At 47.4% G+C, this 25594-nt stretch overlaps 1 protein-coding gene across 1 annotated transcript in view; it reads left to right on the top strand.

Moving 5' to 3' along the window:
- Positions 1-489: 489 nt before the first annotated feature.
- Positions 490-25594, top strand: part of TMOD1 (tropomodulin 1) — an 84516-nt gene continuing 59411 nt past the window's right edge. Inside the window, exons 1-2 of the mRNA XM_064291704.1 lie at positions 490-595; positions 17841-18008. Coding sequence (XP_064147774.1) covers positions 17889-18008 — 120 coding nt within the window. The 5' untranslated portion in view covers positions 490-595; positions 17841-17888. The remainder of the gene's footprint in view (positions 596-17840; positions 18009-25594) is intronic.

Raw genomic sequence — 25594 nt, 5'->3', positions numbered from 1 at the left:
CTGCTCAGTCAGGTACTTTCTGTTTCATTCCCTATTGGGGGGGGGCGGTCATTGGTGGTAGCCGGGCACCATCTAGTTCTTCTGTTCTCAGGCCGATTCATCCATGACTTTTAAGGGCCTCCCAATTCTTAAAATCTAGAGTCCACAGGAATGAATCTGCTAACCTTTTCCCAGATAACAACCAGTCACTTAAACAAACTCTTCCTGGAACACGTCAGGAAACCGAGACTCATAGAGGGGGAGACCAGCACCCATTTTGCAGCGGAGCCAGGTTTCCCCGCGGCCCCCCAGAGGATGTCGCTCCCCAGGCAGGAACGGTGCAGCCTCGAGGCCCCCAGTGGAGGGGGAGGGGAAGGAGGAGAAAACGGCGGGCGGGGCGGGGCGCGGTGACAGCGGAGCCGGGCCCGCCCCTGGCTCCCACCCCCGGAGCCCACAGCGCCCGCCCGCCGCGGCCGCCCAGGAGCCTGTCCAGCCCGTGCTCCGCTCGCCAGCCGCCCGCCCGAGCGCCGCTGTGCCGCCCGCGCCCGTCCGTGGTCCTCCGTGTCCGCCTAGCGGCAGCCCGCGCCCGCCCCCGCTCCCGTGGCTCTACCACCGGGTAAGCCCCCAACTCTGCCTGGGGTCCCCCTCGCGCTCGTGGGGCTCCCTGCCCCCGCGCCGGGGCCCCAGCCATATCTGGGCAAAATATTCAGCTGTCGCCGCCGCCGCCAAGAGGGACTGAGCGTGGCTCCCTCTATAAATAGCCGCCGCGGCCGCTGCCGCCGCCTCAGGTTGCCTCCGGGGCTGGCGAGCCTGGGTTTCGGAGTCCGGAGCCTGATGCTCGGGTCCCCACCGCCCTGGGCGCGTGGCCTTAGCCAGAGTACCCTCCGCTTCAGGCCTCCGCGACCTGTCTGTAAACGAGAGAAGGACGTGGGGGCTGTGGGGGAGCAGCGCCGAGGGCCCGGGTAGTGGCGGAGCGGGGCGCCCCCGCCGCCCTCCGGGCTCCAGCGCGGCCGGGCTGTGCGCCTGCGGGCCACTCTGCTGCGCACAGGTGCCCGCCGAGCCCCGGACGCGGACGCGGCCTCTTCTCCGCCCGTGGAGGCTCTGGGGGTGGAAGTGGGGGCGTAACTGCTCGGGCAGACGAGGACTCAGGGCTCGGCAGCGCCAGTTTGTGTCAGAAAAAGTTTCCCAAAATGTGGGAGATGGCGAGATTTAAAGCACCACAAGACGCGCGTCAGGCGGCAAGGTGGAGCGGGAAAGAGCCTGGACACAAGAGCCGCCTTGCTGTCGCCAACTCGCGAGATGGCCTTGGCAACCCCCCTCCTTTTCCTGGGCCTCGGTTTCCCCATTTGTAAGAGTAGGTTTGGTTCGCGTGGTGGAGCTAGGAGCCGCGGTGTGAGAGCGGCAGGGCGCGCTCCTGGCCGCCCGCTCTGCCTCCACCTGTTGGGTTAGCTCGGGCCTGGGACCCAGGGGACACAGCAGCTATATCCAGGGGACTCTCGGAAATCAGAAACTCTGGTGGCCCCCCCAGACCCAGGCCGTATCCGGGGGCCCCACCAGGGTCCTTGGAATGGCGTGGGCCGTACACCACCAGGAGGTGCGTCCATAGTCCTTAGGGGACTCTCTCCGCCGGGAACCCTGCATCACCTTCTCAAAGGAGCATGTGACCCAAACAGCTTGAGACTCAATGAACTAGGTAGGGCCAGGGGTTCCAATCCAGCCACTCTCTGACCTCAGTTTCCCCGTCTGTACCGAGAGGGCCCCACGTGCTCTAAGACGAAGCGCCGCCCTCCCGCTCCTTTTGCTTTTACGGATCTTGTAGGCGGTACTTGCCGCGCCCTTCGACTCTCTCGGACTCTCAGAGGTGGCCCGGCTCAAGTTTTCGTGTCCCAGATCCTGATCTGAACCCAGGCGCTGGGCCCTCAGCGGGAGCACCCCAAGGACCTCCATCGTCCGCCCCGAGGTGACCGCCATTTTGTTTTCCGTGAGGGGTCGCAGAACCCTCTCTCTGCTCAAGGTCACAGGTTGAAGGCCACGCCAGGAGGTCTGTAGTCTCCGGTGGTCTTTCCCGTCTCTATTCCTGACGCTTCCTGCTGCACAGGGCAGGTCTTCAGGATCTGTGAGCACCGCCACCAAGGCTCCCTCTCTTTGATCCGCTGGTGGGGGAGTTTCTCTTTCTCAGACAATAGCGCCCTCATCCTGAAGTTTCCTTTTTGTGTCTACTTTTTATTATTTTCTGTAAAGCCATCTTAAAACCACACAGATAAAAGAATTAAGGAGAAACCAAACCCAACTCAAACTCGTCGCCATTGAGTTGATTCTGACTCATAGCGACTGCATGTGTTACAGAGTAGAACTGCTTCATAGGATTTTCTTGGTTATAATCTTTCTGGAAACAGATTGCCAGGCCTTTCTTCTGTGGTGCCACTGGTGGGTTCTAACCACCAACCTTTCAGTTAGTAGCTGAGTGCAAACCGTCTGTCCCCCTAGAAATGGAGCCAAATAACAAGGTTCACATTAATTCAAGCCACATAATAGACAGGGTTGCTATGAGTCAGAACCGACTCGATGGCACTGGGTTTGGTTTTTGGTTATAATGGTGAAAACAAGGAATGCTGTCACTTTGGTGTATAATTCTTTTTAATGAGTAAGTCTCGCAAACGCATGTTTTAGACAACCCTTGGGTTCCTCCCAGCCTGAGTGGAAAGCCAGTGTCCTCTAAAAATAGCCTTCGCCCCAACTTATCAGGTCCTTGCACCTTATCCTCCAGGGTGGGGAGGCATCCTGCAGTGCAGAGAAAACTCAGAGTATGTAGCGGCAGCTCTGAGTAATGGGAAGGTGGTTTGGTGTAGAGGTCAGGGCACCTGGCTCCAGCCCCAGCTCTGCCACCCACTCTGAGTGACCTTGAGCAATGAGGGGGTGGACAAGATGGTCTCTAGTGGACTTGGAATCAAAAGGGTTTGGAGTTTCTCTCAGAAGACTTTCTAGGATGAGAAAACTAAAGTGCCAGGAATGAAATCCTGGGGAACCCAGGGTGAAGAGAGAGGGGTGGAGGAGGAGTGGGAGAAAGTGACTTCCCAAGAGCCAAAGGAGAAGAGAGGTTAGCAATGCTAGTTGCTGCAGAGACAAAGGTGGGTGAGGACTGGGAAGGGGCCATTAGAATTGGCAGTTAGGTCATTGGTGACGTTGGCCAGAGCATGCCAGAGGGTCCAAGAACAGTATCTGCCACTGCCTTATTGGGGCCAGTGACCAGAGGCATATCTATAGAAAATAGCATCTATGGCAAGCACTAAAATTGCCACCCCCCGTCCGAACACCTGACACCCATCTTTTAGATAAATTTACCATAACATCAGCTCAAAAATACAAGTCAATCCCAATCTTTTACTTAACACATTTTGGCACTACATGAAAATTACAACTACACTTTCCTTGCTTTCACTGACGAAAATTTGTCCATGATGTGCTCAAAGTCTTTTTTTTTTTTTTTTAATTTTTTCCCGTCCTACTCTCAGCAGAGCAAGCTCATATAGCCTGCCTTGACCCATGAAGGCTCTCAAATATGAAAGTATTACTTTAAACTTACTGAATGATCTCTTACAGGTGATAATGGAAACTGCGATGATTAATAGAAACTGCTTAGTGGTGCCCCCCTTCAAGGGGCACCCAGTCACATGCCATACCTTAAATACGCCTCTGCTGGTGACCCAACCTGTCCAAGCCTCAGTTTCCCCTTCCATACAGTGGAGATAATAATAGGACCCATTTTACATGGGTTGCTGTGGGGTTAAGTGAGATGATGCAGGAGAAGCCCTCAGCCCAGTGCCTGGTACCTTATGATGATATTATTAGTGTCAGTCAGCAAGGGGCAGAGGCAGAAGCTAATGGGAGCTGAAGCTTGGATGAGAAAGGAAGGGCTAAGGAAAGCAGTAGGAGCTGGGGACAGGAACATAGGGGAGGCAGGTCTTTCTGGGAGGAGGAGTGTGATAAAATGTGGAAAATGACCCAGGAAAGGGAAGGAGGATGAAAAGAGAACCTAAAGGCTGTCTGTGCTCTTGGGAGGTATCTGAGGGACCTTCCTTAAATCACTTGATGTCACAGGCCCTGCGGTTGCCCGAGTCCCCTGGGATGGGGCAGAGCAAAGAAAGGGTGAAATGAAGCCATGCTGGTTCAGGCTCCTGTATCCTCTTTTGGCCAACTTCAGTATCTGTGAAGGAGGGTGATGATGGGCTGTGACTGATAGCTTGACCCTGCCCAGGCCTCGTGACCTTGGCTTGCTTATTTCTGAAATGACGTCATCCATCGATGACTCCTGCTGAACCCAGTCATAATGGCCTTTTCCAGTCAATGTTTTGATTTTTCGGTCTTACTAATGGACCAGCCTTGCTGCCAACATTTTTAAAAAGGCCACTTAACTTTTCATTTAAAGCCAGAACACCAGATAGATCAATTATTTGGCTGCTAGAATCCATTACCAGCTTAAAGCCATAGACCTGTTTCAATGGAAGAACATGAATCAAACAGCATAATTCTGGGGCTGTTTCCTCTCTCTCTAGTTTTTTTTTTTTAATCCTCCCTTGGTTAATCACGATGGGACCTGACTCTGCTTTTGATGACAACAAAACAATGAGCTCCTTGGAATCAACCTGGGATGCGTCTGGGAGGTTTTCTTCAGTGTTAGGGGGTGCTGGGTCCTTGTCTTATCTGAAAAACCAAACAAACTCAAGCATTACTTCTCCTCTTACATCCTTTTGTTTTTCTATTGGAGAAAACAGGTTTGTGAAAGAGCTGGACCCTACTGGGCATGAGGAGGAAGGAGGAAGGAGAGAGAGACAAGGCCTGCCCATATGTCTCATTTCATTTTCTTGGGATTCCCATCCCAAGCCACCACTCACTCTGGCACCTCTAGGGTGGTGGCTCCAAGGTCCCTTCCTGGACATGATTCTGGTGGGTGATGAGTTGTGACCCCTGGGGTATACACTCTCCATGCCCAAGAGAACTGAGGGAAGCAGAAATGCCTCTTGGCCTTACTCAGCCTCCTTCACATACTTGTAAATGTTGATGCCACTCTCAGCCCTATTTTGTTTTACCCCACACCCTCTCATTGGGCAATCTCATTCACTCCCATGGCTCTACCCACTAACTATAAACTCACAATTCCCAAATCCATGTGTCCAGCCTGTACTACTCTCCTCAGCTCTAGGGATGTGTAACTCCCTAGGCAATAGGATGTTCCAAAGGCACTCCCAACCTAACAGGCCAAGACACAGGTTCATCACCCAGTCTTCCTCCCGCTGTGTCTTCCATCTTGGATTACGGTAATAGCATTGACCCAGATACCAAGCCAGAAACTTCCTTCTTTTCACCACCCCATTCATTTGGTCATCAAGTCTTGATAAATCTACATCCTTAATATCTCTTATATTCATTTCTATCTCCACATCCACTGCCCCAATTGAGCACTTCACCATCACTCCCCTGAGCTACTGTCAGAGCCTTTTAAAGTCTGTCTGCCTCAAGTCGTCCCTTTCTTCCATGCTGCCATTAAAAGATATTTTATAAAACATGGCTACAGCTATGTTATTTCTCTTCCTTCGAGGACTACCCGTTTCCTACTGGATAAAGACCACATTCCTTAGCACAGAACGCCAGGACCTTCTAAGATCAGGCCTGAAGATACTTTTCCAAAATTACCTCCTGACACTCCCCAGAAGCTTCTTACCTTCTGGTTGTGGTGTGAGTATGCAGTGCAGTGTCATGCTCCCTGCCTTTGCTCTTGCTGATCCTTCTGCCTAGAATGCTGTTCCCCCCTCTTAGCCTGGTGGACTTGTAACCATCCTTGGATGCAGAGCCTCTCCTCGTCCGACCCGTGCTCCCGCAGCCCCCTGCACGAACTCAGAGCACCGGTCACTGTGTGTTCTAAATTCAATCATCTGCTTAAAAAGTCTTTATATCTGGCTAGACTGAACGCTCCTTAAGAACAGGGTCTATGGCTTATTTGCCTCCCACTTCCCTAGTGTCTAGCTCAGAGCTCAGATTTGGCATAGTGCAGGTACTTTAATTTTCAATAAACAACTGACCATTGAATGAATGAATGAGTAAAAAACATAAACGAATGAAAGCTCTGTGATAACTATGACTATCACACAACACCAGCCAACACTCATGACACGTTTTTCCCACCCACCAGACCATCAGCTCCATGAGGCTGTTGAGACCAGCTTGGTCTGCTCCCCAGTGCCTCCCCAGCCCCTGTCTGCCCCCTCACAGTATGTAGCCAATGAATGAATCCACTATCTCATTTGAAACTGATAGTAATCCTGTGAGGGAACAAGGGTAGATATTATTACTCCCTTTTGCAGATAAGACGGTGAGTCCCAGTGGGAATTGTTCCAAGCCACCCAGGTGGGGTACATATTCCAGAAAACCAAAGTGTTTCCCAGGGTTTGAGTAACTTGATTAATGCACATGCAAATCACCTGGGATCTTGTTAAAAATGCAGACTCTGAATCAGTAGATCTGGGGAGGGGCCTGAGATTCTGCATTTCTAACAAGCTGCCAGGTGTCACTGATGCTACTGGCCCTGGACCACTCTGAGCACCAAGGCAAGCACCAGTTATCACAAAGATTTTGCTGGCCATTGCATTAAGATAATGTTTTTTAAACCTGCAAAGGACCATTTAAGCTGTAACTCCAAATCAAGGGCTCTTCCTGGTCTATAACTCATTCACACTGCTTATAAGTTGGGTACCTATGAGCGCAGGATGAGTGTCTGGCCAGTGCTGGCCTGAGGATCTGAGACACCTGCATCAAAACCAATCAGAAGTCTGCAAATTCCAAGGCAAGGGAGAGGTCAGGACAGATTCCTCCATGCAAACTCAGAAAGAGTTAAAAATTCAGATTGAGTGGCAAAATTGTACGCATTTATTTATGGCTTTTAAATTGCATTCCACTTACACCATTGCAAGGGTTGGAGATGACTTAAAAGAAACCTACACAGGTAATGTAACTACTAAGGACAGAAATGGGAAAAAAAAAAAAAAAAAAAGACAGGGCAGAAGCCTTGAAGATTAAGATCTGAGAATCTGATGGAGACTATGGACATTTGCTCGAGAAAAATGAACGCATCTGTATACACAACAGTTTGCATACTGTCATGGATTGAATTGCATCTCCCAAAAATACCTGTCAACTTGGCTGGCCCATAATAACCAGTATTGTGTGATTGTCCACCATTTTGTCACCTGATGTGATTTTCGTACGTATTGTAAATCCTATCTCTATGATGTTGATGAGATGGGATTAGCGGCAGTTATGTTAATGAGGCAGGACTCAATCTCCAAGATTAGGTTATGTCTTAAGTCAATCTCTTTGGAGACATAAAAGAGAGAAGCAAGCAGAGAGACCTGGGGACCTCATACCACCAAGAAACAAGAGCCAGGAGAATAGCACATCCTTTGGACCCAGGGTCCCTGGACTGAGAAGCTTCTTGACTGGGGAGGATTGATGACAAGGACCTTCCCCAATAGCTGACAGAGAAAGAAAGTCTTCCACTGAATTCGGACTTCTAGCCTCCTAGACTGTGAGGGAATGAATTCTCTTTGTTAAAGCCATCCACTTGTTATAGCAGCACTAGATAACTAGAACACATACTGTCTCAGAAAATACGCTGATCCCCCTGAAGCCCATTCAAAAGCCCAGGTAAGGAACATCCAACACAGAAAATAAGGAGAGAAAATTATGCCAGCATCTAGGCTGAAGATGACAACTGTATCTGGATGCTCAAACCAGCTCTAAGATGAACTGGGGCAGCTGAGGTGAAAAGGGAAACAAGATAGATTGCAGGCTCTTCATGTCTGATAATAAAAGGAAGAACACCAGTCTTTCAGGAGAGAGAAATGTTTTCTTAGTCCTAATTCTAAGAGTATATTATCATGATGGGCACTAGATGGGAGGCAGTTTAGTATAGTGGTTAAGAACATGGACTTTGGAGACCACCTCCGTGGGTTCAAACCTAAATGCTGCGAAGTTACTGGTTGTGTAATTTCAGGTAACTTTCTTAACCCCTCTGTATCTCAGTTTCTCTATTTATAAAGTGGGCTTTTCATGGGGGATTAAAATAGTTATTATATGTGAAATTCTTAGGGCAGTGCCTGTATGTTGCTAGCATTATGTGTTAGCTATTATAGGATGGCAGCATGGGGTAGTGATAATGAGTGCAATTAGATTGCCTGCCTGGATTCAAATCCTGGCTCTACCACTTCTTAGCTTTGTGACCTTGGTCAGGTTCCTTCACCTCTCTGCACTTCAGTTTGTCTATAAAATGGATTTAACAAAAGTACCTACCTCACAGAGTTGTTAAGAGGACTTGAAATGATCAATGTAAAGAGCTTAGCACAGTGTCCAGTATGCAGTAAGTACAGAATAATGCTTGCTACTATTATAAGGTTCAGGGGCATAATGGATAATAAAACCCTCTAACGCTCCATTTTATGTCTACGCTATATCTACTCAGTTCTCTCTTGATGGACTTTAATGTGGTTTCCAGTTTTTTGCTATTATAGATTATATCATACCAGATAAGTCGTACATATATCTTTGCAGAGTTCAGTGGGTAAACTGGTAGGATAAATTCCTAGAAGTGTGATTGCTGAGTCAAGGGGTGTGTGTATTTTGATAGATATGGCATAAATTTCCTTAAAAGAGGGTGTGCAAATGTGTCCTTCTATTCTGTGTAAGAATGCTGCTCTCTCCACAGCTCGTGAACACTGGAAATTCTCAGATGTTTTAACATTTGCTAGACTGGCAGATGAGAACTGATAGCTCATTTCTCCATCTGCTTTTCTGTAATTATGAGTTGTTGTTGTTATTGTTAGGTGCCATCAAGTCAATTCCGACTCATGGCGACCCTGTGTACCACAGAACGAAACACTGCCTGGTCCTGCACCATCCTTAAAATCGTTGTTATGCTTGAGCCCATTGTTGCGGCCACTGTGTCAATCCATCTTGTTAAGGGTCTTCCTCTTTTCTGATGACCCTATGCTTTTTTTTTAAATACCTTTTTAAAAATTTTTTATTGTGCTTTAAGTGAAAGTTTACAAATCAAGTCAGTCTCTCATATAAACATTTATATACACCTTGCTATATACTCCTAGTTGCTGTCCCTCTAATGAGACAGCACATTCCTTCCCTCCACTCTCTATTATCGTGTCCATTCGGCCAGCTTCTAACCCCCTCTGCCCTCTCATTGCCTCTCCAGATGGGCGCCGCTCACGTAGACTGATCCTATACTTTACCAAGCATGACGTCCTTCTCCAGGGACTGATGCCTCCTGACAACATGTGCAAAGTATGTGAGACACAGCCTCTCCATCCTTGCTTCTAAGGAGCATTCTGGTTGTACTTCTTGCAAGACAGATTTGTTTTTTCTTTTGGCAGTCCCTGGTATAGTCAGTATTCTTCGCCAACACCACAATTTAAAGGCATCAATTCTTCAGTCTTCCTTATTCATTGTCCAGCTTTCACTTGCATATGATGCTATTGAAAATACCATGGCTTAGGTCAGGCGCACCTTAGTCTTCAAGGTGACATCTTTGCTTTTCAACACTTTAAAGAGGTCCTTGGCAGCAGATTTGCCCGTTGCAATGTGTCTTTTGATATCTTGACTGCTGCTTCCATTGGTGTTGATTGTGGATCCAAGTAAAATGAAGCTCTTGATAATTTCAACTTTTCCTCTGCTTATCGTGATGTGGCTTTTTGGCCCAGTTGTGATGATTTTTGTTTTCTTTATGTTGAGGTGTAATCCATATTGAAGACTGTGATCTTTGATGTTCATTAGTAAGTGCTTCAGGTCCTCTTCACTTTCAGCAAGGAAGGTTGTGTCTTCTGCATATCAGGTTGTTAATGAGTCTTCCTCCAATCCCGATGCCCTGTTATAATTATGAGAGTCATTATCTATTCACGTGTTTATTAGCCACTTGTATTTCTTTTTATGTGAACTGCTTGTTTCTTTCCTTTTCCCATGTTTTCATTGGGCTCTTCTAATTTTCTTGATTGATTGTAGGCACTCTTTGTCTCTTCAGCAAATTAGCCCTTTATCAAATGTGCAGCAAATATATTTTCCCCCTTTTGCCATTTGCGTTTTGGCATCGTTCATGCTAATTTTCATATTGGTTTTCCAGGAAATGCAAAAGCCTGCTTCATAAAACTGTACCTCGTGTTAACACCTTCCGTGAGGCAAAGTGAGAAAGTTCATGTTTGTAAAATGGAGAATGAGAAAAGGAGTGACCTACATAAACTTTCTGGCAAGCAGACTTCTACCAATGCTTTTGACTTATGGCTGTCAAAGCCAATAATATTCATTCATTCAGTAAACATTTCTTGAGCACTAAGAGGGGAAGAACTTAGTTTTGGATCATGGGAGACCATAGGAGGTGCTTGCCCTCAAGTAGCTTTCAGTCTTGGGGCCTGGAGGTGAGGGGGACAGAACAATGAAATGGCTTCCATAGAACTCCAATGGCTTCCCTCATTTGCATTAAGATACTTGGCTTCCTAAAACCCTTTTCAACTGTGCTGGGGAAGATGAAATGGAAAGGGCAGAGTCTGGTGGCAGGCAGGCCAGTTTGGGGAGGGGACATATGCAAAAGCCCAAATGAGAGCTAATGGTGGCCTGAACTAGGGAAGTGGCAGGAGTGGAGAGAGCCACAAAGTAGAGTGCAGCATGGTTGGAGGGCAGATTGGCAGGCCAGCTGGGACAGGAAGGTGGTTTCAGAGTCTTTCCCTGGAACCTTGTTGCTTATGATGATTCATGTGATGACTCAGACACCTTGATGACCTCAAGAGAGGCAAAATGAAAACACACACATGCACGCATACACATCATCCACAACCCCCCACTCCCCACACACCCACACATTCATCCCCCTCCCCCTACATACACACACACACATTCATCCCCAGTCCCCTAAATGCACACACACACACACACACACACACATATATGCACATATGAGGTCTTTCTAATTTTAGCCATTTGACAACTTGGACTGACACGTGGACCTTTGAGGCTCAGTGTGTCCTGGGATGGGGCTTGTAGCAACTGCAGAAAGTGTCGGAGTCAAACACTACCTTTAGTTTTCCTGCTTTTTCAGAAATTTCGCATATGACTGAGAGAATGAGATCAGCCAGGGAAAATAAATGCAAAGAGGCCAGAAAACAGGTCTTTTAAAGAGACCTGGTCATTAAGTCCTCATTCTCCATTCAGTGGCTCCCAACATGTCTTTCATGAGGGAATTAGGGCTTGAAAGGCCTTAAATCTCACCTAGTCAACTCCCCAACAACCACCGCCAGTTGATGCATTACCCCCTCTGTAAGACCCTTACTTAGGACTCTATCATCCCTGCTTACCCCCCAGAAAACCCAAACTCGTTGCCACTGAGTTGATTCTGACTCATAGTGACTCTGTAGGACAGAGTAGAACTGCCCCATAGGGTTTCTGAGGCTGTAGTCTTTACAGAAGCAGACTGCCGCATCTTTCTTCAGCAGAGTGGCTGGTAGGCTTGAACCGCCAACCTTTCAGTTAGCAGACAAACACTTAACCACTGTGCCATCAGGGCTCCTTTTCATCTCTGCTTACATGTTAGTAATGATGGAATGCTCACTACCTCCTGAATCAGCCCAGTGTATCCGTGGGGCAGTTTTTATAATTAGAAAGCTTTATTTTTGTGTTGATTGGAAATCTACATCTTGGTAATCTCGGTAAATCTATGTCTTCTACCCCTGGGTTCCCACAGAACACTTCTGTTCCGTCTTCCCCAGGTCACCCCATTAGAGATTTCCAGAGTGTGGCCATGTTTCCCCTAGTCCTTCATCTGTTCTTCATGTGACACCCAGGGAGCTGGGGCACAGGAAGGGCCTGGGCTGGAGAGGGAATATCGGAGGGTCATTCTGCTTATTACTGGTAGCAGAAGCCACACAGGAGAAGATGAGAACTACCCAGGGACAGCATGAAAGTGAGAAGGGGGCACAGAGCCCAGGCGAACAGGTGAGCCAAGAATAATGCATCATGAAGAAGATGCAGAAGGGGGATCAGAAAAGAAGGGGACTGCAAGGAAAAGGGACTCATCCGAGTTACTTTAGTACAGTGGGGTGGGGGTAGTGGTGGACGCCGAGGACAGTGGGAGGACAGGGTTCTCATGGGAATCCAACATGATCCACAGCAAGTAGGCCTGAGGGAGCAGGAGCCTGGGCACTTCTGGACACAGGGTTTTCCACCTCCCTCTCAGGCAGTGAACTCTCCCTCTCATGACGACAATCACTGTCAACATGTCTCTATCCTCACAGCCCAGTTTGCACATGCTCCTCATGGTCAGCTCAGCTTCTGTTCCCCCCAGCTCCCCTGCCACCTGCCCTATTCTCTCCTCAAGTCCCAGTTCAATGCCAAGAAATGGAAGGAGCTCATTTGCTCAACTCTTCTTTTTTTTTTTTGGTGCCGTGCCACCTCATAGGTCATTGACCAGCCAATCAGTTTGGCTGCCCTTGAAGCAGGCACCCACTCTATCCAATCACCTGAGAGTGAGTGGTCACGTGGTACAAAGCATGGCTGCCCAGGAGGTATCTTGAGGAAGGGCTGAGGGGAGAGGAACAACTTTCTTAGGAGGGACTTGTGGTATCCCAGGCACCCTTGTGTCCCTGAAGCCAAGGGAAGAGAGAGGGTCAGGAAAGAGGAGTAGACAGCAGTGTCCTGGGATGCAGGATTTAATGTGAGGGATCATCTCATAATGATAGTAATGGGGTATGAAGAATCAAACTTTGTTTGAAAATCAACCTTTCTTCACCCATCCTCAGACATTGACTGTGGCTGAAATAAGAAGATGGTCTCTAACTGGAAAGTACTCATATGAGCTGTGACTCAGCGCTTCCTGAGCTCAGGGCAGTGCGTTCCATAATCAGATGCTGCTCAAGTGTTTCTTCCCTGAGTATTCCCACACAGGCAGAGGCTGGGGAGCCCATTAGCAGGAGAGACTGGAGCCACTTCCCAGGAACGATTTAAAGAGCATCCCTTACACCCCTACTCCAAGGAGCTTCCCTGGCTCTGAGCTTTCACTTCTGAAGCTTCCCTGATGGATGGTCTCAGCCTTTGACCTGCTAATTTTTACTATCCAACCTGCTGAGTTTTTACTTCCTGGCACAGCTTGTAAATTCTCTTTTCACATTTAACAGAGGCTTAGGGCCTCTGCCATTGAGAAGCATGGTGGCTGGATGTGCTGCAATTGTGAAATATACACCAAAAGTGGAAGACAAGTTTTTAAGTTTATTTTGAATTTACTTAGCAGCCTTTTTTTTTCCCTAATCAACTCTTACTCAGGACCCAATCTATATAGCAGGTTACAAAGGGGCTGTTATGGTTCAGGTGGGCCATGGTGGGAGCCCAGGAGGCCTTACACCCTCTTCCTGCCTGTCCCATCCCTCCCTCCCAGACCTGCTCCAATCTTTTCATTTTAAGAATGGGAAAACGGAATCAGAGGAGAGAAGGGACTTGCCCAAGGTCCCAAAGATGCTAGAGCAGAAGTCAGGTGTGTTCATTTCCTCCTCAGGGACACCTCTGGGCCAGGCACAGGGCTAGGCTCTGTGGAGGTGCAGACAATAAGACTGAGGGACCTTACAGTCTTACGATAGTGTGTGAGGGAAAGCAGCCTCCTAATAACAACCTGTGCTGACCAGGCTGCACACCTTATCTGCTGTTGCCACTTCAGCCTCACAACACCTGTGGGGTGAGTACTGCCACCCGCTCACTCTGTAGACAAAGAAACCCAGTCCAGTGACTTCCAATTTTTTTAGCCACAGAAGCCTCTCTTTAAAGGAAATTGTATTTGGAACCCCAAATATATAAAACAGCTAAAATTGGGGTTGAGTCCCCTCAGTCAGCCTCTCCTTCCCCGCCCCCCCCCCCCCCCAAGCCCCGCAGTGGCCCTGGAGACACTTCCTGAGCCTGCGAGGTCGCCTGGGCACAGTTTAAAGACCGCCAACATGGCTGAACAGCATGATGAATGTCTTTAATATCACTGACTTCCGTATGTGAAGATTGTTGGAATGATGAATATTTTGTTACCTATATATTTACCACAATAAAAAAAAGAAAGGGAGGAGGGAGAGAAGAGAGAAAGAACAGAAGGAAGAAAACAAAAAAGAAGGAAATAAACACCAATGTGATGCAGTTATTTCATTTTACAGATGAGCAAGCAGGGGCCCAGAGAAGGGAAGGAACTTGGTGACAGTCACCCAGGGAGCTACCGTCACAACTAGCTCTCCAGCCAAAGTGTTATGAATCACAGGCCTGTGCTCCATCCATGACACCTCTTTTATTAAGGAAACGGAGGCCTTTTGTTAATACTTATAAGATACAATATCTTCCAAGCCATAATTGAAGACCGAGCTTACAGCGGGCTCTACTAATGTGCTAGTTTTCACCTCCTGCCCACCCTGCATCTTCCCTACCTCCGGTCCCCTTACGTCACCGACCACAGGAGAATCCTCCTGTGTAGAAATCGCCCTGTGGCCAAGTCAATGAGTGTGGCGTGAAGCTGACAGCTTCATAGTTTACCTTAGGAGTTCTCAGTTCCTCTCAGCTTATTTAATTTAATGCCTCATCATTCCATGAAATTCATGAGGACGCTTGGCATCAGAAAGGGCTTTTTAAAGTATGAAATAGAATTTTTGAGTTCAACAGCACCTTGGGGGTGTGTAAATAGTGCATTAATTTTCCTGTATGTGAAAAGAGGGAGACTTCTTCAGGAGATATAAGGGTCTTTCTGATGATTGCACCCCTCAGGGTGACATCTCTGAGCCCACATCCGTTTCTCAGCAGGCCCCATAGTTTCCACCTACTTCTTATTCCTTCCCTGGCTCGTTTTTCACTGGCCTGCTTTGATACGGAGTTCTCTCTCCTCTGTCCCTTCACTCTGGTGCTTTCTTTCTCCAGGCTCAGCCCACTACTCTTCTTCTACAGGTTTTATTGCAAATCATCTGGGAAAAGAGTCTGGTGGCAAAAATAACAGATACGAGGCACTCCAAAGGTCCCAAACCTGTCCAGCTTCCCAAGAGATGTGTCCCAGCTGGTCCTGTCCCCACCTACGTCCCTTCTTGTATGGTTCTGGGTGTCTTTCTGATGTGACCCAGAAGTGAGCCTGTTTTCCAACTTTGTTTCCTGCGATTCGAATTCCAGGAGCAGTTTCTCAGAACAATGGCTTCATAGTCAAAGTTTGGGAAAATCTGTTTGCAACCTATCCATTTGGTGATGCCCAGTGCGTGGTAGCATATCAAAGTTTTTGAGTTTTGCAGTCAAGGGTCTTGTGGAACTTTATATAACCCAGACCTGTTTGAGTGCCAAAAACTTGTGTTTTGCAGCCCACCTAAACAACCCTAAGAGTTTGGAGGTGGTTATGACCTCTCTGTGAGTTTCTTCCAGAAGCCTCCATGTCCGTCACCAGGGCCAGACTTGGCCCCTGTATGGAGATGAAGGCTCCTCTCCATTTCCTGGCTTCCCTCAGGAAAAGCCAAATCACGTTGTTCTCTGAGGGCCTTCAGGGAGACTCTCACCTATACCAGAGCATTGTCAGCTGGTTGTGCTTTCCTTGGAACTAAATAGGAATGAATTGAGTGGGAGGGGTCCACTTATGGTCTGAACATCGCAGTCCTGGGATCTGGTAAAAGGAAGACATAGACCAAGCTAAGCTGTCCTCCAAGAAAGAATGGCACCGGCGTTTTCTGTGCTTGGGAAGCAAGTCGTTTCTTATCAAGCCAGCTGTCAGATTTCTCTTACAAATATACCCACACACCCGCATGCTTAAACTGACAAAACATGCTCTCCGCTTTCGGAAGTGGAGGCTTCTTCTGTTAGCTTGGTGAACTTTAGTTTTGGTTTAAAAAAAAATTGTTTTTGATTAACAACTAGTTTTTTGATTGCTTGGTTGGTTGTCTTCTAGTCTTCTTTTCTGTCTACTCTGGGAAATTCTATCAGTCATTTCACAGATGAGCATGGATTTTGTTTGCGGGGAGGTCTAAAAACTGCTAGGAAGAAGGTGATGTTGTGGGTATGTACAGTGGGTTACAGTACTGCTTTCCACCCTGCAGCGTTTAAGGAAGCCTCGAGCTCCGACCTCGCTGACTAGCCGTCAGCTTCAGAAAGGAAGGCTAATGGCTCAGCTCACGTAGGTCAAAGGACAGACAGGCGGGGACAAACAGAGATAACAGCCGCTTCTGCAGGAAGCTAACATTTTCCAAGAGGAGAAGAGACCAAATTCTCCTCAAGGCTGTCTGATTGGACCATCAAAAGCAGGTGGGGAACTGAAATTGGGTTCATTTCAGTGAAAACTTCCTTCCATGTGCATGGCCCTGGGCTGGGCCCTGGGGAGCAGAGGTGGGGGGATGAAGCAAACCCAGACCCTGCCCATGGGGAAGTCAAGCGGGAGGCAGATGAGCTTTGTAGAGAGGTGTGGACCCAGACCACTGCTGTGGGCCAGATGAACTTTGCTTAGTGAGGGGACGCTGCAGCTTCTCAGAGAAGGTGACCTGTGAGCCGGGCTTGGAGGGTGCTTGACTCAAGCCATGTTATCAGATTTAGTTAAGCTGGAGGACTGAAGGGCTGAGGACCTCTTGTCTTCCCAGATTAGGTGAGAGACAGTGTGTGTAGTAGGGAGCCCTGGGGTCTGATATCAGAGGTCCTGGGTCAAGCCCTAGGCCAGCCCTGTTTTCTCCATGATTAAATGGTTTAAATTAGAAGACCCAATTTACAGGGTGTATCGTCAGGATCACATGAATTAACACATATGAAAATGTTAAGGGAAGTAGCAAAGACAGGATTCAAACACAGGTGTTAAGTATCTTCCATGAAATGCAAACCAACAATAGCCTTCTCTAGCCAAAGAGAGCACAGCCTGGGACGTGGGGGACCTGGACACTGGTCCCTTTGAGCCCCCCTGGCACATCATTTCTTCTCTCCAGGCCACCTTCCTTGGGAATAAAAAGGAGGGGTCCAGACTAAGCAGTCCCCTTTCTGCATGACAGTAAGTGATTCTATGAAAAGGGCATTGTGATATGATGGCTAGAGCGATGCGGGCACTGAAGCCAGTGGATCTGGGCTCAAATTGTGGTTCTGCCACTTCCTAATGGTGTGATTGTGAGTAGGACACTTACCGCTCTCTAAGCCTCAATTTCCTCACCTGTAAAGTGGGGATAGTAATAAACACCTCACAGGTTAAATGAGAAGATCCTTGTGATGTGCTTAACATGCTGCCTGGCATATGGTAGTAAAAGTTATTATATTGACAAATATTTCATTGTATATTTTTACCACAGTGAAAAAATTTTTTTAAAAAACTATTATTGTTGGCTATATTTTGTGAGGATTGAATGAGATGTTTAGGGCTTGCATGTAGTAGGTGCTCGTTTAACTATTGATGCCCCCTCCTTTTTTTAAATCAGCTTTGGCAGAGTTTCTGGCATTCATGATTCCCATTGGAGTGTGGGGTGAAAGATAGGGGTTTGTACAGAAAAGTGTTCGAACTACTTGAAGAATCAAATTGTTTTCAGGTACTCTTAAGCCATTTATAATTACTCATTTATTTGTAATCAATGGTCATGCCAATTACAACTCATTAAATCACATGCCCTAAGGACCTCTACTTTGTACAGTTTTATCAGAGAATTAGTCCAGATTAGTGCAGTGTTCCACCATAGTAATCACTATCCTGGCAGCTTAGGAAACATGGCCAGGTCACCACGTGAATGGTGAGCACCCACCTGAGACCCTGAGAGCACCAGTCTTGTCCAAGGAGGCTCTTTCTAAGGCTTTTCTCTTTCTGGTAGGTCACAGAGCTACACAGAAGCTACAAGACAAAGACAAGTTCTCCTACAATGTCATACAGACGAGAACTAGAGAAATACCGTGACCTGGATGAAGATAAAATCCTCGGAGCCCTAACAGAGGAAGAGCTCAGGACCCTGGAAAATGAGCTGGATGAGCTGGACCCTGATGTGAGTAGGCATGAAAGGGGAGCACGTTGTCACAGGTGCAGGAACAGAAACCCTTAATTACCACCTGGGGGAGGGATAGGTGTAAGCTTCCTGAAGCTACCGTATCTTTTTCCTTCTATGGCAATGACATCGAAATAAACATTGCCTTTGCAGATGTTTTTAATGTGTCATGGAATGAATTAGCTGAGAAATAAAAGACTAGAAGAATCCCTTCCACTCGTCTGGTGTTTTCTCATCGAATCTCATAGCTGGCATATTTAAGAAGTTTGTTTAATGCTCAGTACTCACTTCTGCAGTCAGGATATACAGCATCAAAAGGCAGGAGGACACTTGGTCCTGTAGGGGGTTTGGCCAGCCATGTGGGAGCCGTGAGCAGGGCCAAGGAAGGAATTTGTAGATGGCGTGCTAGACAGAGACTTTTGCCCTCTATCTCCATCCCAGGTACCCAGGTTAATGCTCAGCACTGAGCAAGTAAGTAATGAATATCACTTAATTAAATGAATTTTTCATTTGCTATATTTTTTAATTAAAAGAATATTTCACTTTTTTTTTGTTAAAACCACCCGTTGCCAAACTCTGGTTTAGCAGCAATCCATTAAAGAAAACACTTTAGTAGCGTTTTCACTAACCCTCAAATAATTACTGCTAATGTAGGAGGCGCAGTGGTTAAGAGCTGCAGGCTGCTAACCAAAAGGCTGACAGTTCAAATCTACCAGCCACTCCTTGGAAACCCTATGGGGCAGTTCTGTATCCTATAGGGTCACTATTGAGTCAGAATCGATGGCAACGGGTTTGGTTCTTTTGGTAAATGTAGGAGGAACACAGTTTAGCAAGAAAAATGCAGGACTAGAGATTTGATAGGGATTCCTGGGTGGTACAAACAGTTAATATGCTAGGCTACTAACGAAAAGTTGGAGGTTTGGAGGTTCGAGTCTACCCCGAGGCACTTCGGAAGAAAGGCCTGGAGACCTACTTCCAAAAAATCAGCCATTGAAAACCACTTGGAGCACAGTTCTACTCTGATACGCATGAGGTTGCCATGAGTCAGAATCGACCCAACGCCAACTGGTTTAGAGGTTTGATGTTCCAGTTACAACCCTGGCTTTGTCTCTTATATCCTGTGTGACCTTGAGCCAATTGCTGTCCTTCCTGAGGCCTCAGTGTCCCTGTCTTAGTTATCTAGTGCTGCCACCACAGAAATACCACAAACAGAAATTTATTTTCTCACAGTTTAGGAGGCTAGAAGTCCAAATGCAGGGCGCCAAGCTCTAGGGGAAGGTTTTCTGTCTCTTTCGGCTCCAGAGGAAGACCCTTGTCTCTTTTTGAGCTTCTGCTCCTGGGTGATCTTCATGTGACTTGTTATCTCTCTTCCCCCAACTCTGCTTCCTAGCATTCGTTTAATCTCTTTTATATATCAAAAGAAATTGAGTCAAGATACACTCTACACTAATCCTGTCTCATTAACATAACGAGGACCAACCCATCCCAAATGGGATTATAACCACAGACATACAGGCTAGGATTTACAACGCATATTTTGGGGGGACGTAGTTCAATCTATAACAGTCTCCATCCATGAAATGATGGGAGTTGGTTGGTTCTTTTTCAGGTCTTACCTCCAGATGTGATTAGATAGTTTATTTCTAGATAACGCAGAATCTTCGTCCTGTGTCCCAGGCCCTGTAGGATGAAAAACCCCTCCAGGAGTGCATCCTCGTCTTGTTATTCACGACTGTCCCCTGCCCCAACCACGAAGAGGTAGTTCCCCCAATGAGGCTGCTCAGGTTGATAGAAGGCACCCCTGGTGGCTAGAGCCCTGGGTCTCCTCCTTGCTCCCCTGCGCCATTTCTTTTTCCTACTGGACTGGGTTTCAGTAAGAACAAGTGATGTAGGCAAGGAATAATCAGGCTTCTGGCTCTGCTGCTGTCAAATTATTCTGTTCTAATTCTATCCACTGTCGCATAGAGTTACAAGAACAGCTTTAAAAAGCGAGAAAGAAAGGGGGATGTAGCTACTTCTATTCAGTTGAATAAATGTGACTCAGTTGCCTGCCAGGCACCAGACCCTCTGTTGGGCACCCACAGGTGAGCCTGGCAGGGATTCTGTTGTCAGGAGCTCAGTCTGGTGGGGACAAGGGTATAATAAACTGTGTCCTAAATGGGAGCAGATGAGGAGCTCAGAGAAAGGATTAATTCTTACTGGTGGGAGGCTTCACAGAGCAGGTGATATTGGAACTGAGCCCTGGATTTTTCTAAGTCGAGAATAAAAAGAGGGAATTCCAGGCTGAGTGAATGCCACAAGCAATAGCTCGGGTACGGAAGGTGACTGGGGATGGTAAATCTCAGTGTGGTTTCTGTGGAGGGTTAGATGGGACTGGAAAGGGGGTTGGGACTAGATTAATGGGGGTGGGGGCAGGGTTTGCACACCAGACTGAAGAGTCTGGACTCTTCTTCTTGCTCCCTGGGAGCCCTGGAAGGACAGTGACTCTGTGGGCTTTGTGGTTTAGGAACCGGGTCCTGAAGGCAGATGGACTGGAGGGGTGCTGGGGAGATGTGTGAAAGGTAGAAGGGGCTGGTGTGGGAGCCCCCACCATCCTGCCAGCAGGGTGGGACAGTTCTTTTCCTGAAGGTAAGGGAGGGCCCTGTCCCGCTCCACAACCCTTGCCGCCATATTGTAGAGGCTTTGCTGTTCCCGGGGAGGAAAAGTGAGGACCCCCACATATCTCACAGGCCTGTTGCCGCTTCTGTGCGGTTAGAATTGTCCTGAGCCATCAGGATAGAATCGAGAATAGATTAGGCTGTGGCTGCAAATAGTGCGAGAATGAGGGTCAGAGCCAAGGGAGTGGGGAGGGGGCAGATAGAAGAACCCTCTGAGGATTGAGTGTAGCCCCTGAGGACTGCCCTGAGACCCCAAACCAAGCTCTGGTTCACTTCTAAATTGGCAAAGAGCTCCCACACATGTTCCCCTTCAGTGCCCCCACCGAAATATCAGGACATCTGGTCCCACAGCAAATGCCCAGGGCCTCCATACCTCTGGATAGGCAGCTCTTCCTCCTTCCAGCCCTCCTCCCAGGTGACCAACAGAAAGGGGAGGGTATGATCTGCCCCTTGGAGGCTAAGAACCTGAGACTCAGCAAGCTCACCAACTTGCCTGTAGTCCTACTATTAGGGTGTGGAGACTCGGGTTTCAAATTGGCTTCTAAGTATGTGCACCTCCCACTCGAACCCAAAAGTAACTGTGAGTATGGATTTGAGAGTAAAAAAAAAAAAAAAAAAGCCATTGTCATTGAGTTGATTCCGACTCACAGCAACCCTATAGGAAAGAGTAGAACTACCCCATCACTGAGTTTCCAAGGCTGTAATCTTTTCAGGAGCAGACTGCCACATCTTTCTCCCATGGAGCTATTGGTGGGTTTGAACCACAGACCTTCAGGTTAGCAGCCGAATATTTTAAACATTGTGCCGCCAGGGCTCCTGGGATTTGGGAGTTGGGATGGGAAATTTGAGACCTGTGATTCTCGTACCCTTGTGGTTTCAAAATGTACACTTTTTCAGATCCCTTTCTTTCTAAGTTCAAAGAAAAGAGAAGACAAAAAAGAGTGTATAGGAGATAACAGAGACCAGTGGGTTGTTGGTGCCAGCCACACAATTAGCTCCTTCATTGAGATCTTCTGTTACCTGATTTGCAAGACAGTATGTGATTTCTGAAAAGGTCTAGTGGGCCTCCTTTCTTCCTGAGAGCACAAACATTCCAGCTAGAGTTTCACCCTCTTTGGCCCACATTCTGAAATCACAGCACAGGGAGAGGCCAAAGGTATGCAGACCTTGAGAGGCCTCTGAGTCAGGAGGGGACACAGAGACTAGCAGGTGTCCAGCCCCCCACTTACACAGTGGGAACTGAGCCCAGAGAGGGGAAAGAACTTGCACTAGGTCTCACGTCCAAACTGAGAACCAGACCAGAACCCAGCCCCTCTGATGCCAAGGCCACTGCCCTCCATTATACTCTGTACTCTTCTTGTGTTTATTTTTGCTTAACAAGTACAAGCAGTCTCTGGGTTACGAACGAGATGCTTTCCTAAGTCTGTCTTCTAGTCGAATTTGTAGGTAAGTTGGAACAGGTACATATGGCTCCTATTTAGGATCAGTTAGTCAAAAAAAAAAAAGAAATTTTTTTTTTTTTTATGAAATGTTTATCTTAGTATATAGTATATGTATTTTACCTTTCTATGCATATAAAACACTTCTAAACCATGCAATGTTTTCATGAGCATCACAAAGTAATTCATGCATTCGTTATTATGAACCATTGAATTTAACTCAAATTTTTAATATAATAGGCTTTATGGCAGCATGTTCTCAAGCATGAGTCATCCATAAGTCCATAAGTCGGACGTTCATAACTCCGGGACTGCCTGTGCTTATATGGCACTTGCTATGGGCAGGCACTCATTTAATCATTACAACCCCAAGATGCAGGCACTATTATCATCCCCATTCTACAGATGAGGAAACTGAGAGGTGAAATAACTTGCCCAGGTCCTACAACAGAGTCTTGATGTGGTTCCAGGGTTCATGCTCTCAGCCACGCCACTGTAAGTCTTCACATGAGTCTTCAGGAAGGTTGGGCCACAGATGTACTCTGGTTTCCCGGTTTAGGACGGTGATGCATTACCAAAGCATCTTCCTTTCTTTCTGGAAAGAGCCTGAGAGGCAGGAGTCCGTATTCGAGTCACATGCTTTCCCCCTTTGGATCTCCGTTTCCCCCTCTGTAAAATGGACAAAGTCAGCCTAGGTGCCCTCTGACGCCCTCTCCAGCTCTAACCATCTGTGAGTTTGTGAGCAATTCTGGCAGTCTCATTACCTGTACTGAGCAGACACTTCAGGGGGTTACGTGTTCAGTTATGCAATTGTTAAGCCCCAGTGTCATGTGACAGAGTAGAGTACGAGGAGTTGGAAAGCAGCTCTGTTTGCAACAGAGGATTCCTAACTGCACATTAAAAAAAAGCCACGCCCGAAACTTTCTATCTCTAACTCTCCGTCTGGAAAAGCTGGGGCTTATCATGAGATTGCTGCACTTGGACTCCCTCGGGAGAGGAATGCTGCATGTGCTAAAAGTATCCACTGTTGACTGATTCCCCAAGAGGCCCTGCCCTTTCTCGGTCTCTCTGGAGTTAAGTGGATGCTGCTCTGAACCTGAGCCAACTGCTCAGTTCAGATTGCCTTTGTGCTGGGCAGCAGGGAAAATACGTAGTGTACACAGAGGTTTGAAAATGACAAGTCACATGGTGACTTGTGCAGGGAATAGGGTACAAGTTCTTATATGACTGCTAGATACGGACTGGCTGGACCACAGGCAAACCCCTTTGTGGAATGATCTCATTTAATCCTCCAAGACGTAGGGTCAGTTATTAGCCCCATTCTAAAGGTGGGGAAAGTGAGACTTAGATGAAACAACCTGCCCAGGATGCAACACAGGTAGTGCTGGGTTTCCAGCCTAGACAGTCTTGACCGCTAGTCTGTGCTATTAACCGTGGCCACCTGTGAGCGCATGTGGGACCCAACCTGGAAAGGAACTAGGGGAACGGGGTGAAATGTAACCAGCAAATTGTTTGGTCCAATTCACATTCCTTTGAGGCTGTTATGTTATCTTCACCATGAACACTATTCTTAAAAGAAGAATAAGAAGAAACAAACCACCTACACAAGGAATTTAACTATAAATATTGCATGTCAATGAGGCATTGGGGGAAAGGCAGAATATTTTTTAAAACTGCCTAGTAAAAGGATCAAAATATTTGTAGGAGAGAAGATGATAGAGATAATCCTAACCTCATAAAGAAATTGGACCCTAAGAGTTAATTTTAAAGTCAGCTGTTTGGAATCTGTGACACATTATAACCATAGAAACAATAATAGAAGCAACAGTTCCCAGGCATGGAAAGCCTGAAATAGTAATAATAGTAGTAACTATTATTCTTTATTGCTGTCCTCCTATGTGCCAGGCACCATGCAAAGCACTCTACGTGTATCATCTCCTAAAATTCCCACAAGGGTCCTCTGAGATTGGTCCTCATAGGTTGGGGTTAACACCATTCTATAGAAGTACAACCAGAATGCTACTTGGAAGTAGGGATGGCAAGACTGCGTCTTACATAATTTGGACAAGTTGTCGGGAGGGATCAGTCCCTGGAGAAGGGCATCATGCTTGGCAAAGTATAGGGTCAGCCGAAAAGAGGAAGACCCTCAATGAGGTGGATTGACACAGTGGTTGCAACGATGAGCTCAAGCATAACAAAGATTGTAAGGATGGCGCAGGACTGGGCAGTGTTTCATTCTGTTGTGCATAGGGTCGCTGTGAGTTTGAACCGGCTGGACGGCATCTAACAACAACAGATAAGGGAAGTTCATGGGTGGTGCAAACATTTAAGCAGTCAACTACCAGCTCAAAGATTGGTGGTTTGAACCCACCCTGAGGCACCTCGGAAGACAGGCCTAGCAATATGCTTCTGAAAGGCCCCAACCTTGAAAGCCCTGTGGAGCAGTTCTACTCTACTCACATGGAGTCACCATGAGTCAGAAACGACTCCACGGCAATTGACAATGACAACAATATAGATGAGGGAATGGAGGCCCAGAGTCACACAGCTTGTAAGTGATAGGAAGTAAATTCAGGCAGACCCTTCCTTCCTGAGCCTACAACGTGTCCATAGTTCTGGGAACAAGCAGCCACGAATTGTAGAACGAAACGATGGAGGAGAAAACCTAGAATTGTAGAATCTCGAGCTAGCAGGACGCCTAGAAAACTCTCTCCCCCGAGGCCCTGCCCACCCCTGATGTATACATACCTGGTCAGTTACAGGAACCCAAGTCCCTGGGTGGTACAGGTGGTTAACATGCTCAGGTGCTAACTGAAAGGTTGGAGGTTCGAATCCACCTAGAGGTGCCTTGGAAAAAAGTGTGGCAATCTATTTCTGAAAAATCAGCCATTGAAAACCCTATGGAGCATAGTTCTACTCTGACACACATGGGGTCGCTGTGAGTCAGAATCAACTCAACAGCAGCTGGCTTTAGTTCCTGGACACACGTTGTTCACTCAGTGCTTTGTGTATTTCATCAAATCCTAATACCAACCCTATGAGGTAAGTATTATTACTACCATATTAGTGATGAAAAAGCAAAACAACAACAGAAACCCAGAGAAGACAGGTCACATAGCAAGCTGACTGCAGAGCCATGGCCAGAGCCTGGGGCTTGCTGTCACACCACATGGCTTCCTGCCAGCCTCCACAGAGTCGTAAGATCCTCCCCACTTAGGGCCCCAGGTCATGTCTGTAAGCTGGAGGGCCCTCTTGGCCATGCAGGAAGCAGCCAAGTTCGGGCCACAGCCATGATTCTCCCTTGTAACACAAACCAGCAGAATCACAAGCCTAGGACAGAAGTAAACAGTTGAAATGGAAAGAAATAAATCTCTCCTCTAAAAATAGGCACACATCCTTAGAAACACTGCCTGCCCTTGCGCAGAGCCCAGGATGGGCCTAGTGGGATGAGGGTGGGTCAGGCCAGGTGTCATTGAGCCTCCCCCTACCC

The sequence above is a fragment of the Loxodonta africana genome, chromosome 9 (genome assembly GCF_030014295.1).
Source record: "Loxodonta africana isolate mLoxAfr1 chromosome 9, mLoxAfr1.hap2, whole genome shotgun sequence".
NCBI lineage: Eukaryota > Metazoa > Chordata > Mammalia > Proboscidea > Elephantidae > Loxodonta > Loxodonta africana.
This window is presented reverse-complemented; position numbering and strand designations above follow the sequence as displayed.